Source organism: Symsagittifera roscoffensis, chromosome 8, assembly GCF_963678635.1.
Source record: "Symsagittifera roscoffensis chromosome 8, txSymRosc1.1, whole genome shotgun sequence".
NCBI classification, from domain to species: domain Eukaryota; kingdom Metazoa; phylum Xenacoelomorpha; order Acoela; family Convolutidae; genus Symsagittifera; species Symsagittifera roscoffensis.
This window is the reverse complement of record NC_087069.1, coordinates 36,473,347-36,489,684: the sequence shown is the minus strand read 5'-3', so window position 1 is coordinate 36,489,684 and position 16,338 is coordinate 36,473,347. Positions and strand designations below refer to the sequence as shown.

The 16,338-nt window shown below is 33.7% G+C and overlaps 2 protein-coding genes across 2 annotated transcripts in view; one reads left to right on the top strand and one right to left on the bottom strand.

The window, feature by feature from the left end:
- The window catches only part of LOC134852828 (estrogen receptor beta-like), a 488,151-nt gene that overhangs the window by 31,111 nt on the left and 440,702 nt on the right, over positions 1-16,338 (top strand). The window lies entirely within an intron of this gene.
- LOC134853144 (uncharacterized) lies at positions 4,256-4,907 on the bottom strand (the record flags this gene model as incomplete). Its single annotated transcript, XM_063869096.1, is given in 1 exon segment — positions 4,256-4,907. A coding segment is annotated over 1 exon segment (515 nt), but the record flags the coding sequence as incomplete, so codon positions are not given.

The window sequence follows — 16,338 nt, the reverse complement described above, 5'->3', positions numbered from 1 at the left end:
TGTTATAAGAACCAAAGACTGCGGGTGAGTTATCCCAAATTGGCCAAAGTGGCAGATTTTTAATCCCCTTAACTTTGAGAAAAATGATTACAATTGAAGTAATATTTTAAATTTGAGCTCATGAAAACACATTTTTTTTTAGCTGTAAAGATCTTTTTTTTGTCATATACCTACAATTTGCAAAAATTCGAAAATTGAATCAACAAAAAAAACTGACCCAAGTATAATATTCCCAGCTTTTCAGTCAAAAATCCGACAAAAAAACTGTATTTTAGTTTCATTTTGTCCAGTTGTATAAATTTTTATCAAGCTAAAATTGAAACAAATTTCTTAAAAAATATCATATGTTTTTAAAAAATTCCTGTTGATGACGAATGTCATACTGCGTAAACAGTATGCTTGATAGTGATATTATGATGACACTCCTTGCTATGATTTGGTGTTTCAACCGCCTTTTTTACAAGATGACCCTCATGCTATGTTATTCATTAAAATGGATGTTCAATTTTGAAGTGTGATTACTACAATTTACAAACAACAAGAAAGGTACGAAAAGAGCTCAATTGAAAAGTGTGTTATTTTCTAACTAAACGCAATTGCAGTGGGACCTAACAAAAAAAACCACGGAGCTTTTATATTCAATCTTTGCTTCCAACACGTCTGAGTAAGTGTATGCAAGTTCTGACAATCCTAAGCAGAATTAAAAAAACCAGGCATCTACTTAGCAATTGATATACCCCTATGGTATCTATTAAAATATTGCCACCCCTATAAATAAAATCAGTAAATCTTCAAATATTGAAACCAAATATTGAAATTTCAATATGGAAACCATTGAAACAGTCTACGGTATCTGCTCAAAAATATTGAAACCACTGAAACAGTCTACGGTATCTGCTCAAAAAATTGTGCAAATCTTAAATTTGTTCATTTGAATTTTCAAAGTATTATTAGAAAACGGATGCAATTGAAAAAATTTCTTGATGATATGGGCGAAAATACAATTATAGGAATTTCCGAAACGTGGCATAAAAAAGAAGATAGTGACAATTTATGGAATTTCCAACCTAGAACGCATGCGATGTTCAGATATGATAGGCAATCAGCGGTAAAAAAGAAAGGCGGTGGCTTTTTGTTATATATACCAGTCAAATTGGCTCCAAAATTGAGGCCTGATTTAAATTTATTTGATAAAGAAAAATATGAGTCAGTGTATGTTGAGTGCAAATCTACATTTAACATTTCCAGTAAAGAAAAAATGTTAGTTAATTTAAGTTATAACCCAAGCAGATCAAACTTTATTGATTTTTTGGAACAATTAACGCTTAACATAGATAATGCATTTTCAGTTTCTAATAAAATTACGCTTCTGGGTGATTATAACATAAATTATCTGGATAGCAAAGAAAAAGAAAATTTAGATTCTATAATTATTCCATATGGATTGAAGGTTTTTTGTCCATACGATGAGACCAGAATTAGTTCCTCAACAAAAACTTATATCGACTACATAATCAGTGACTATGAAACAAACAGCATTGAATTTTGTTTTGATACACCCTATAAAACCGACCATTTTGCTTCATTTATTTTGACGGATATAAAATGCGGCAAAATTTTACCGAGAATAATTTCGACTTTCAATAAGAAAAATTATCAGAAAAATGAATTTTGCAATTCACTCTCCGCTCTTCCTTGGTATCTCTTATATCAATGTACAGACGCACAAAACATGTTCTCGACGATGATTAATTTAATTTCTTGTGCTCTACAGCAACATGCTCTTATCGAAAAAAAGTTTGTTCGTAATTTTAAACCAAAAAACGTGTTGAAAACGGAATGGTTCGATTCAGAATGTCAGCAATTGTTGACTAAGAAACAGAATTTACTCAGATCATATCGCAGTCAAAGCACAAGCAATAATTGGTCAAAGTACCAGTTTTTACGTAATCAAATGAGCCAATTGATTAGAAGTAAACAACTCGATCATTCAAAAAATTGTTTTTCACTTCTCAGCACTATCCAACAAAAATGGAAATATAATAACCAAGTTATAGGTACATGTTCTGGCAACAATCGAATTACAGTTTTACGAAATTCCTTCAGTGAAATGATAACCCAAGACAAAAAAATTGCCAATCATTTAAATTATATTTTTTCAAACTTAGGCGAGTTTTTCGGCGCTAAAAAGCCTCCGAATTACAACAAATCTGCCTCTGAATCTGCACCTTTCCATTTTCAACACATTACAGTGAAGCAATGCTTTGATATAGTTCGAAAAATCAATGTTAGAAAACCTCTCGGACCTTGTACCGTACCTGCTTGGGCAATCATGACGGTCAATCAGTTATAGTTCCACATTTAACTTTTGTCATAAATACTTGCTTAGATGAGAACATTTTCCCGATCGAACTGAAAAAAGCAAACGTAACCCTTTTGTTTAAAAAAGATGACCCAATGGATGCAAAAAATTATCGGCCAATATCAATAACTTGTGCTTTTTCTAAAATTTTTGAAAAAATTTTACATGCCCAAATAACAGAACATCTTGACAAATTTCAAATAATGACACCATTTCAATTCAGATTTCGCAAAAACATTTCAACACAAGATGCTCTTGTTTATGTGACAGAAAGTATTCGAAATCAAATAGATTCAAAAAAAATCGTACATGCAGCTTTATTAGATCTGTCCAAGGCTTTTGTTTCTATTTGGCATGAAGTTTTAATTGAAAAAATGCTTTCTCTCGGTTTTTCAAATGGAGCAAATGCTTTAATTGCTAGCTTCCTAAACAAACGTATTCAAAGAGTAAACGTCAATGGAATTTTTTCAGACTGGATTGAAATAAAACGAGGTGTCCCACAAGGAACGGTACTTGGTCCGTTGTTGTTCAATTTATATGTTAATGACATACAAGAGCGATTATATGAAGGTTGTACTTTAGTTCAATATGCTGACGACTGTATGGTTTTTTCCTCTTCTATAATTTCTGAGGATGCTTTGAATCGATTGCAAAAATCATTCAATAATCTAACGGAATTTTTTGCAGAGAACCAATTGAATCTGAATGCATCTAAATCGGAATTTATAACATTTTGTCAAAAAAATGATAGCAAAAATGTGGATACTGATAAACTAGTAATTAGTGGGCATTATGTAGCCAAAAAATCAGAATGCAAATATTTAGGCATAATTCTTGATTCAAGTTTATCTTTTCATGCTCAAATCAAAACAATTCTCCAAAAAATGGCCCAAGGGATTAAAACTATTGATACAATTGGACAACAACTGCCGACATTATCATTAGTTGCCTTGCTTCATTGTCTTGTTTTATCACATTTAGATTATTCAGCAATTTTTTACAACAAATTAATGCTACTTTGATGCTATCTTTAGAGAAACAGTTGAACTGGGCGCTAAAAAGAACATATTTCAGATCGAAATTTAAATCTTGTTCCCTTCTTCGCATTAGCAAATTGTTCATTGGAATCGAGAAAAGAATTGAGTTAAAGTGCATAACATACTTATACCAATATCTTACAAACAAAAAGAAGGCTTTTGAAAATACACTGAGACTACCGACTGCCAATTATAGGCTCAACGAAAGAACGAAACAAATTATTTTTGACAAACATTGTTCGACTGCTTCTCTACAAAAATCATTTTTTCATTTGACTTCTAAAAAATGGAATTCACTGACCATAATTTTGCGCAATTTAGAAAAATCGAAAACAGAATTCAAGAAAAAATTGAAAGAATTTTACGTGAGTGAATTGAGAAACAATCCTATATGTACTAATACAAATACGTGGCGTGATTTCCGTTTTTGCTAGTTCTATATGTTTTAATTCAGTTTAATTTTTCACACATTGCTTGAAAGAGAAACTGAATATACTCTGTATATACGCTGTATAATTGGACTATCTGTAAAATTGTTTGTAAAGTTTTATTACCAGCTTGTTCCTAATTCTTAAATCTTTATTTTTCTATAGTATCCGAAACTTCATATACTTTAATCAACCAATTTCCGAACTGTAACCGATTTTGTTTTTTTGTTTTGTTTATTGCTTGTTTTCTGATGTTTTGTTTTTGTTTGATGTAACCAATGAATTTATAACCAATTTTATTATTTACACTTTGCTACACTGATGCCTCGGCTCTTTATTGTATAGTAATTCAAGTGTTCTTTCTTCTTCTTCTTCTTCTGAAAGGGGCGTAACTGATAAAAAGATCCGAAATCAGTACCTGTATGAGTGGATCCTTGGTTATTATATCGCACCATTCCTTGTGGTTCTCGATCGTCAAAATCCGAGTGGCGTACTGCAGAGAAACAAACGTGCTTCCCCCGCTTCCCCACTCTACGTATGACATACACTTCTGAGATTCCTTCTTCTGCTTCAAATAACGGCGAAACACTTCGATGTCGTCTTTTTTCATCATAGGACTTTTTCTTTTTGAATTTTTCATTATTTCCGGGCAAGTGCTGGAATTGACAATGCCGTTGCGTTCGATGACTGTTTTGTCCGTGATTTCTAGTTTCGGGTTGACCGGTTGCCTTATGAGTTCGTGTAAAGGTCTGCATTCGTCGTTTTCGGGTTCCGAATTATTAGAAAACAAAGAATTGTAATTCAGACGCTGAAGATTTTTGTGCATCTCGGGAAGAAGCACAAGCTGTGAACTGTTAGAAAAAAAGTAACCGAAAATGGCTGATAAGACGAGGACTAATAAAACTCCTTGGATCCAGCTAAATTTTGTGGGTAGATTCGGCATTCTTACATTCAACTTATAATAACAATAAATTCTGATGCTACGTCTAATTGCAAAACTGAAACTTACGGCGCACAATTTTTGCTAAAACCAATATGATTAATAATTCAGGTAGATGAAAAATTTAAATGAACAATGAACAACTGAATTGCTCAAACAAAGAACAAATGTAATTTCACCAGACTAGAAAATCGACCATATATAACATCAGCCTTTAAATGCGTGAATACCATGAGACTTTGCGAGAGCTTAAGTGATCATGATCATTTGGAACATTGTAAAATAATTAAAAAAACACAGTTGTTAATCCCACGAATTGTTTTTAGAATCATATAACGTTTTACCATGACTTTTTCCGACTAAACTTAAAACAATCAAATACTTCACAAAATCAAATCAGTGACTTTACGAATTGAGTTAGGACTGCGGTGTAACTCATAGAGTAATTTCGGATAGGGTACACCGTCTGCTCGTCACGCTATCTTATTTTCGGCCGGATAGATTCGTGCAACTTCTTAGTCTAATACCGATCCTAATCTTACTCTTATACTATCTAGTCTCAGGTTGTTTAACTAGTCTCTGCTAGGCTCAATAGATCTAGGGTATACTGGTTTATTGCGGCTGCTGAAGTGCTCGGGAGAGTCCAACTAATTTCTAAGTTAAATTCAAATCTCTCTGGTGCTGAAATTACAAGTAACTTCAGCACTTACAAATAAGTGGGTTGTTAGTTAGATGGATCATGATTGGTTAATATTAAATACTTTACATTGGTAAAACATTTAATTTATCCAATCATAAAATATAGTTTAGATCAGGTTCCACCCATCCGGGTTTTACAGAGTTTTTTAGAACAGTTCTTTTGTAGTTCAAGGATGGATGATGGACGTTGGTATTTGGCGAACATCATTTTTCTTTTGTTTCCTTTTTGTTAAGGAAGTTCCAGGGATCTGGAATTGAGGACACAAGACGTTGTGTTCTTCTTGTGACAACGACTGAGTCTCTGCAACAGCATCAATTCTGGTTTCAGAATGGTTGGCTATGTCAGGTTTTTCTGTTCTTCGGAGAGAACTTCTTTTGTGTTTGATCTAGCTCGGGAATGGCGTGGAGATTGTGCGTGGAGGGGATGCCTGGTTACTCGGATCTGTACGTATACTTGAACATCGAGGTGGTCATTGGTCTAGTTCAATGAAGTCCTTTTCTGCGAGGTCAAGTCGTACTCTAAATCCTTTGAGTTGTGATTGTGAGCGGCATATCGATTATAGTTGGTCATTCTCTCTCGAGTGTAGTGAGGTCGTCTTGTCTTTTGATGTTCGTCCTTGGTGTTGTATTCTGATCTATATATTGCATCATGTGATTTTACATTTTATAAAACTTTTATTAATTTAATATTTTTTAATTATGATTTTAGTTAGTTGTTTTCACAAAAGCTTTTTGTTTTAGTTCGGTTATTTTGAAGAGTTACTCACCCTTGAGTAGCTCTTATTAAAAATAAAGGTGTGGTCACAAAGCGTGGATGTAGCACGGTGGGTTAGGCCGGCTATAGAGCATGCTCAGGACGTCCTTTCCTGGTGGGTTAGGCCAGGTGTGGGAGTATGATTTCATGCGGTTTTTATGAGGGGTCCTGTTATGTGACAACATTTTATGTTGGGTTTGTTGTGGTTTTACTTATGTTTTGTTGGTTATGTACTTTTTCCAAAAAGCAAATTGTTTGTGGTATGGGTTTGTCTTTTGACTTTTTTGTGTTTTATTATTTCTTTCTAAGACTTTGTAATAGTCTTCAAAAGAATAAATTATCCAGTTTTAAACTGGGTTAATCCGGTTTGGGTACCGTTGGTTTCCTTTTCTTAGTCATGCTGTTATTTTATGATTTGTGGTATTTAGTAAGCTGCGTTGGTTAGTTTTGTTTAGTATATGATTCCTTTCCAACCGGGTTAAAGGAAAGTTTGAAACTTGTTATTATTTGTTAGAGTTGTTGAGTGTGAAAACTTGAAACTGAAATTCATTATTTTAAACAATTCTTCGTGGGCGAGCTGTGCGAGTGTGGATAGAATTTCTGTGCGAATGAATGGAAATATCAAAAGGTTAGTACTGCAATTGCATTTTATTAATTTACTGCATAGAATTTGGAAATTTATTGCTAGTAATGGGGGAATTTTAAGATACAAATTTTCATCATATGTAGATTTACTGCTTTTAGGGAAAATTTTATAAATTAATGTACTGCATTGGTATTATATTTATTTAATTGTTGGTGCAAAAGTTAAATAGGGTTTTAAATAGTTTTGAAGAAGTTTGCTATTTTTTATTTTTCTTTTGTGAATTTTTCAGATGATTGAAGATGAAGGCTAAAAATCTAAAGAAAACATGAATAAGGAATGGTGAGTTTTTCAATATTTTAATTAGTTAGTAATATTCATTTAGTTCATACTTACCTGTTAGTCGTCGGGGAAAAAACCGTGGGGGAAGATATCGTGAATTAGTTCTGAAGTTGTTAGTAGTTTAGCTAAGATGCGGATGATATTTTTAGTTTGAAGTAGTGGCCAAAGCAATTGAAGTGCCTTAATAGTGGTTAGTTCTTCAGTGCCTACTGCAAACTCATAAGGTGTGTTTTGGATTAAGTTATATAACTTGTGGTTAAATTTAGTGTTGTGGATGAATTCTAAAATGGGGATTTCTATAGGCTGTACAAACTCGTGCGGGATAAGGAAGGGTCGGGATTCTTCTGCGTTGAAGGTCTTGGTGATGGGGCAGAAAATATACATTTGGGTTATGGGGTCATAATTACGAAGAATACCATGAAGGTTAGTATTTTTAATACAATATGTGAAATTTAGGAAATACGGTGAAGTGTATTTTGAATTGATGAATTGAAAGCGATGGTGTGGTTGTCTAGAGGGTGTGTGGAGGTCAAAGTGATTTTGGATGAAACGATAGTAACTGTATGTATGTGTTTGTTTAGTTCGCAACATAATATCGTGTGAGCAGTGTAAATCTCTTTCGTGTGGTGCAAGGAAATGAAAGGTTAGTGAAAAGATTTGGAAGCGTTCTTTAAAACTTTCGTACGCTTGTGTGCTTGTTAGTGCTTCTGAAATAATGTGATCAAACTTTCGGTCGAAGATGTTTAGTGTAAATACATATGGTGTCTTGATGAAAAATTTCTCGGTGATTTGTGGGTTAGCGAAGCGATCGTCGTCTAAGAATTGATCTTGGTTAGCTCTGATGATGTTGTGATCATAGTATTCTAGTGTGTATTCGTTAGCTCTAGGTGCAGTGTGTATTTTTAGTGATTTTTTATATCCAACGTAAGTAAATTGTCTAGCGGTGAGTGGTGTAGTTAGTCGATATAGCATGTCTTTGTTTCGGTCTATATCAATGGATGTGTTAGTTAAAGGTAAGCAAAGAGGGTTAGTGAAATGATAGTATGAGGTCCAAGAGAGAGTGGGCATTAAAACGTATTCGTCTACAAAGTTGCGTGTTTCGTTAGCGTCATGAGGGGTGTTTAAGGTGTATTGTGGAAATGAGGGTAAAGTGATGGCTAAAAATTCTCTAGTGTTAGTATGTTGGGGGTGGTTGATGTATTCTCGGGCTGTTCCTGGTTTTGCTGGGAAAGGATGGTTGGGGAACTTTCTTTTAAAAGTGCGATAAGCTCTATTAGTGTTGAGTGAGGATTCAGTTGATGTGGATGATGGTGCTAATGATTCGGTATAATTTGAAGAGGGTGTAGGGGGATTGGATGAATTTGTAGTGGAGGAGATTTGGTTTATGGTCGGGGTGTTAAGGTGGTAGGGTTGTTGTTGGAGGGTAATAAAATTGTCTAGCTCTGGGGAGATTCGGGGGGTGTCTGGAGATGATTGGTCAGAATGGTATGAGGAGTAGGTTGGGGTAACTTGGGAAGCATAAGAGGGTGTAGGAGTGATTGGGTCAGGGTTATTTGATAATATGGGTTGAAAAGGAGGTTGAGAAAAATGAGAAGGGTTATGAAAATTATTGGATGGAGATGGTTCTGAGTCGGCAAATTCGTCGGGGGTTTCAATATTCGGGTTATTTAGCTGTGAAATGGAGTATAAAACTGAAATTTGTGAGTTAGTGTCGGAATTCATGCCTGATGTTACATTGCTAGATGGAAAATCGGGTGGCGGAAAAGCAAAAAGTGGTATTATTGGGATTGAAGAGGTAAGGTTGGTTGGATGGGAATTTGATCGATGGAGTGATCCAAGTTGGCGGCTCATCGTGGGCTAAAAAAATTATTATTTTGAGATTGAAAAGCGGTGGTATGGGGCTGTTCAATAATTTGTTCATAAGTATTATCATCTTGTGATGGATGTGTCATTATATGTTGGACGGGACTTTGTGATGTGGTGAGTCGAAAATTTGGATTATGTGTGATTGCTAAATTTCTAAAATTTCGCGGGGCTAGGGATAGTGGATGGTTATTTGGTAGGGGTGGTAATTGTGGTGCCGTTGGCTGTGTGTCGACATTGTTATGTTCTTCGTCGTATGTATTTTGTCGTGTTGTTATTTTTGTGTTATATTCTTTTATTTGTGCGTCTAAAAGAATTTTGTTTATAGATGTGGAAAAAATTCCAAAAAATCCTGCAAAGAGTATGCGTGCTACGCTTGCTTGTCTGTTTACTTGTGTGTGTATAGCACATGTATTGTAGATTCCTTTTAAGAGTGAGAAAAGAAATCCAATAAAGTTAAACATTGCGTATAAAATAGTCAATTTTTCTAAGATGTAGTAGGGCCATCCTAGAAAATCTAGGATCTCATTTTTGAGTGTAACAAAGCTAAAAATGTTAATTGGTGATATATCTTGGGGACGGTATTTTTCGCCGTTTAGATATATATAATCTTTTATGTCTTTAAAATATCCGCTATAGTCTTGCGTGTAGATATCGGCAAATCCTGCGGTTTCTGCAAGTTTGCGTAAGTTTTGGTCTATTGATTGTCTTTGTATAGTGTCCATTTGTGTTAATAATTCTTGGAATTGTTGTGTTCTAATGTGATGTTGAATATCTGATTTTGAATAGATTCCTATTGATTGTAAGTCTATATTTGGGTTTCGAGCAATAGCGCGAATGCTTTCTGGTGAAAATTTTTTGAGTGATTGCATTAATGTGGGATATGGAGTGAGAAGATAATATTTGTTTTCATCAGGGTTTAGTTGTACTACATTGTGGCTATTTTCTGATCCACATGGGACTGCGGTATCCCAGAAATATGTTCTTCGTGAAAGTGTATCCACGAAATGTACTTTATTCTTATAAAAGATAGGAATTCTTTTATAACATCGTTTATCTTCAAAAACGTATAGTGGTGATACTTTTTTAGTACAAGTATAAAACCATAAGATGTTTCCTTCGTAGTCTAAAAAATTTGATCTATTTCCTGATAATAAGTATCCTGCGTAGGGTATTTTTAATACTGCTAGTGCAAGTGATTGTAGTATTTGTGTTCGTTCTAATTCGCATAGTTGATGTAGTGTTTCTAATTCAGAGAGTGACATTTCTTGAAAAATGCGGCTAATTGTATAGTCTAGTTTCATATCCAAATGAATATCATAGTGGATATTACCAAAATATGTAGTATTCATTAGTGATAATTCTTGTAAGCGTGTGCTTCTGGTGTCATAAGGTTTTAGATGTCCACCAGGTTGTCCGTTGCTTTTTTCAAAATTAACTGGTATATAGGATGTTCCTTCGTTTAGAGGATGACCTGTGGCGTATGGGTCGATTTTTACTTTACCAGTGGTCATGTCGAATCCTTTTTCATATTCAACTAATATTTCAGAGTATTGTGTTCTGTGAAGTGGATTCCTGTATTTACATGCAAGTTCTGTTTCTTGATATATTTGAAAACGTGTCAATTTATTTTCTATATTGTCTATGTTTCGAAAATCGGAACTTAGTTTGCGTGATGGATGGACTTGTTCATATGGAATTGATTGTATGAAATATTTTTCGTGAAATTTTATCATACGAGCGTGTATTTTTGCTACTTGAAATGTTGTACATGTGTCTTCGGGGAACCAAACAATTGTTGCTTGTGTTCTCGTTGTAGGGTCGCAATATCCTTGATCATTTTTACAAGGTAGTCGGATTCCTTGATAGATCATTGTATTATCAGATAAATCTCGTGTGAGTTGTATTTTTTCGAGTTGTATTTTCCAATCGAAAAACATTATTTCTTGGTATCCTTTATTTTTTGTGTCTGCTTTGCAGTTTGATGGGTTATTTATACCAATGTGTGGTATCCAGTGTTTATCATGTAGGTCATAGGTTAATCGTCCGTGTGCGCCGTTATACGGGTATTTTTCGTCTAGTCTTATATGTCCTTGGTGTCTTTCAAGTTGTGATTGATGTACAGAGTCTGAAAAAACTTGAAAATTAACTAATTTTCTTTGGGAGTTTTTATTTTTTGTGATGTTTAGTCTAAGTAATTCATTTTTACAATCGTCGGGATTGAGATGTAAAAGACGTTCTATATTACTTTGGTAGAATGATTCATGGTCAAGTCGGTTTTTGTTTCCGTTCGAGACTTGTGAACAATGTACTTTCTTTTCGGAAAATGTTGCTGTGAATTTATAACCTGTAACTGTTGTTGCTCGGGCTTTTGAATAGAGTGTTGCTATTATATCTGTGGTTTCTATAGCTTGTGGTTCTGTTTCACATTGTGATACCTGATTGATTGCATATTTATGTAGTGTTTTTTGTTCATTTTCTTCGCAATCGTAATGTGTTACTAATAAATCTTGTGGTCCTGTACGAGGGGAAGGGTTTATATTTTGATTTGAGGTTATTAGAAAAAGGGTTTGGAGAAAAATTAATAATTTTAGAATATACATGTGTATGATAATCCTGAGTATGGATTATAAAATGTAATGTAACCAATTGTGTTTTTAGTGTATCTGTCGTATTTGTATATTACTTCAGTAGTTATAAACGGTGGTGGTAGTGATTGAGCTGTTATGTTAGGTGGATTTAATGGGTAGGGATGTTGGGTAATATTATTTAACTTAACTGTGATTTCAAATTTTAATTGTAAACTGTTTTGTTGGAGTATTTGAATATTGTGATCACGGATATCGTTGTGAATATCTTGGCGATATTGTAATCTATTAAGTGCCCAGTTATGAAGGCGGTTACTTTCTTGATGTTGTCCAAATAGTGGTGGAGGTGCTGTGAATGTATTCCAATCTAATCTTAAAGGAATATTTATTGATGATTGTTCTCGATATCTGGCGTCGAGATTATTTGGAAAATTTAAGTTAAAGGGTAGTGGTGAAAATTGACTTATTGATGGTGTTGATGGTAGTGATAATGTTTCTGGTAGTGATGAGGATGTTGTTGTATCCGTAGAAATATCTATGGGGTCATTGACTAAATTTGGTTCACCTTGTGTGAATGAATTTGTAGTCCAATATGGCAGTCGTGATGTTAGGTTTGGGGGGTTAAAGGGATTTTCACGTATCTGTTCAGATGTTGGTGTTGAACCTAAGTAGTCTGAAGGTAGACTTGAAGTGCTTCGTTGTGAAAAAAGTGTAGGAGTTTCTGGTGTGATACCAGTGGTGTTTTCTGGAGTGGTTTGTGTTGGGGATTGAGGTATATCAAAATGAACTCGGGGAGTTTGAAAATTTCTATTTCGTCGAGGATGTATAATTTGTCTATTTATTTCTGCTGTGTTTTGGTTTTGACTAAGGTTTCGTATTCTACTTAGTTCTTGTGGTAGTGTTGGGTAAAGATTATATGTTGGTTCACTTAGGGATGCTTGTCGTTGAACTGGTTCTAGTGGTTCAGATAAACGAGCGTGCCTTTCTTCAAAGGTGTATGGATTGTCTTGAAAAGAAATTCGTGTAGATGTTTGAGGGTTTTGAGTAGTTGAAGGTGGTGTTTGATTATCTTGGGATGATGTCGGTGAAGACTGATTCTGTGACTGTTGGGTAGCAATTTTTGATGGATTTTTAAATTGTTACTTTAGTGAGAGGGTTTATGTTTATTATAATATTCTTCTAAAAAAAGAATTAGAAAAATTGTTGCTAGGGCAAATGTAATGATTGCTTTCTTTATACATTTACATATTGTCAAAATGAGGGATGATAGAAATGTTATGAAAATTACAAACAATAAAAAAATATCAGTTCTACTGAAAATTGTTCGTATCATTTAGACAAGTTGTTAAAATCGTACCTGTGGATATATTCAAGGGTTTTGGAAAGTTGGAGGAATAGTTCAATTATTGTGTAGAAAATTAAAAAAATGTTACAAAAAATTATTATGATTATTAGAAAAGATTCGATGATATCAAAAAGAAAGATTATAAAGACTTGAAGTATTGAAAAAAAATGTTTAAAATTGATAAATATTTGAGCGACTGTTTGAGAGAAAAGCATTTAAGAAATGATCTCTTTGTCGAATATTTTTTGCTGTTTGAGGCGATTTTCTAGTGTGGTCGAATTATTTATTAGTTTTTTGACAAGTGGGTTGAGTTTCGTAAAAAATTGTTGGGGGCAATTTTCATGGTGACTGGGAGGTCGTCTTTTTCTTTATTTTTGTTTGTCAAATGATCCGGGGTATGGTGAGATTTTTTATACTTTAGGCTAATTAAAATCTTCATTTTGTGACTTTAGGCTAAGTTATCAAATTTGTTTTGGGGGTATTCGTGGTCTGAGTTGGGGAAATATTGTTGATCTTTGGGTTATTAGATAAGGGAGGGGTACGGTATTATGGTGATATTTATTTTAGCTGTCAAGTTGGAGTGGTTTGCTTATTTTTGACCTGGAGGTTGTAAAGTTATAGTTAGAGATGTGCCTGGAGTTCTAGATTATTCGTCTAATTGATCTTAGTTTGAGTTAGAGAAAGTGGCGGATTGGATGAATCCTATTGGTCTATTTTGAACTAGAATTATTGCGTACTTGTGAGCATGTTATTTTGAAAAATGGAAATGAAAAATGTTACGGAGGTTTCAAGATTGTGAAGTATAAAATTTTAAAATTACTTTTTAAATTCTACTTTCTTTAATATTTTAGATTGGGGGATGAACATTTTGTAGTTTTTACGTGGGTGATTTCGGAGTCTTGTTGTCTTTCTATGTTCTGATTTGTCTATTTCTTCTTGGGGTATTATTTGTTCTGTCATTTTTCTATTTTTTCTTTGTTTTGGAGATTCTTTATGGTTTTGTGTATTGTTTTTGGTAGCGATTGGTTTTGTGTTTTGATTTTCGGTGGGGTTATCATTTTGTTCTGTGTTTTTCAGATGTGGTTCGTTTTGAATAATTTTTAATCCTGTGAAAGAATATAATTGGGTTAATTCGCGGAGTGCGTATTCTTTTGGGTAATAAGGTAATAGGTTGTTTCGATGCTGAACGATTTCTTTTTTGTTTGAGTCGATAATTTTATATGTGACATCTGTGGGTTTTGCAATTATTTGATAGGGTCCTTTTCGGAGGGGTTGTAATTTTTTAGAAATTCCTTTTTGAGTATTAAAATTAGGTATTAAAACAAATGTTCCAATTTTTAAATCGGAAGCTGGTGTAAAACGTGAATTGATTTGTTCATTTATGTTTTGTCTTTGTAATAACTTTTTCGTTATTTTTTGGTAAATTTCATTGTGTTTCTTATCTCTATTTAAAATCCATTCGGTGTGTGTACCGGAGGCTAATTTAAGGATTTGTGGGTGATGAAAATGATCTTCATCGTGCGTATGTAATGGTAGGTTATAACAAATTGAGTCTTTATTTGGTTGACAATAACCTTGTGCGTTTTTATGGGAATTTGCTGTAAACATTATTGGTTTGCGTGGCTTTTGGTTGAAAACCATTTCGTATGGTGACATTCCTAAAGTTGTCGTGATTTGTGAATTATATGCTAATGGAAATAATTTTACATCTGCTGACCATTCGGTATATTTGGTATCATTTCCGTTGATGATACATCTAAGATATTCTTGTAGTGAACGGTTCATACCTTCGACTAAGCCGTTTGTCCAAGGTGCATGAGATGTACGTGGTTTGTGTTTAATGTTGTATAAATGACATAGTGTTATTATTTCATTATTTATGAATTCTGTACCATTGTCTGTGACTAAAATTTCTGGTAGTCCAAATTTTGCTATCCAGTGTTCATAAAGTGTTGTGTATGCGTAATAAGCGTTACAATGTGGTACTGGGTTAAGTGCTACATAATGTGTAAATGCGTCAACAATTACCATAATGTAGGAGTTTCCTTCTGATGAGGGTGAAATTGGTCCTTTAGTATCAAATGAGATACGATGATTAAAGTATAAACTTTGTCCTTTAAAATCTTGTTTTTGTGCTATTTGTTTTTGATTTGGGTAAGGTTTATTTAATTGACATACTATACAATCATTGCATAGTACTTTTATCCAAATTGGTGCATTTGGGAAGTAAAAATTTTGTATAAAATTTGAATATGTTTTCTCTGATCCAGAGTGTCCTTTAATGTTTTGTGTATGTGAAATATTAAAAGCTATAAGAATCATACTTATAGGGAGACAGGGAACTGTAGATTCATTAAGGTTGTACTCTAAAAGGTCTGTATTTTCGTTAATTGTTGTATTGTTAAACTTGCGAAAGTATCGGAGGAGTGTTTTGTTTCCTAGAATGGTTGAATCTGCTTTGATAGGTTTAGTTTTATATTTGTGCCATGATTTTAGTTGTCGAATTACTGGGTCAAGGTTTTGATATTGTTTCAGTGTTGAAATTGTAATTGTTTCTGTTGGGGGGAGAAAAATGTTTTCGATTTCTAATTTAGATAATGGTATTGTATCAAGTGGGTCGTGAAGGTCAAAAACTTGATTTATTGTGTATTTTGAATAATTTGTTTGTGGTCCTGATAAATTTATTTTATCAGTTAAATCTTCTTTTTCAATTAGTGGAAAATGGTCTTTTTTAGGTAGGTGTTGTTTTGTTCGTTTTTGTTGGGTGTTATTTTTTATCCATTGAGAATATGGAATTGGTTTAAAAGTTGATGTTCCAAGTAGGTCAACTTCATAATGATTATTTTGACAATCTAAATAAAGTGGGAAATGTTGTAAATTATTTATTTGTGATTGTTCAATATCAGTTTTTACTGCATATTTGCATTCTAATCGAGGTGATGTTTCGTTTTCTGCAAGGTAGAATTTTATATTTTTGGGTATTTCAACTGTTGTTTTTCGTGTAAGTAATTCAGGTGGTGTATTTCGACTTAAGGTGTCTGGTAATGCAAGATTTTTTCCTGCAGTCCAAACTATATGTAAGTTTGGAAATTTCATTAGAATTAGTTGAAATCTGTAAACTCGGTGGTTTGGGTTAGATTTCTGTGTAAAAAGAAAGATGATTGGTTTGTGGTCTGTGAACAAAACTGTGGGATGTTTTGATCCAAGTATCAGAAATTCATATTCTGTAAGTGTATATATTATGGCTGTACATTCTCTCATTAGAGTTGAGAGTCGTAGCTCTGCTTGAGTGAATAATCGAGAATTTGCTGATATGAGGTTCATTTTATTTGTACCATTATGTGATTGTAATAATGCTGCGCCGATGCCAAAGTTCGAAGCATCGCACATTGCATAA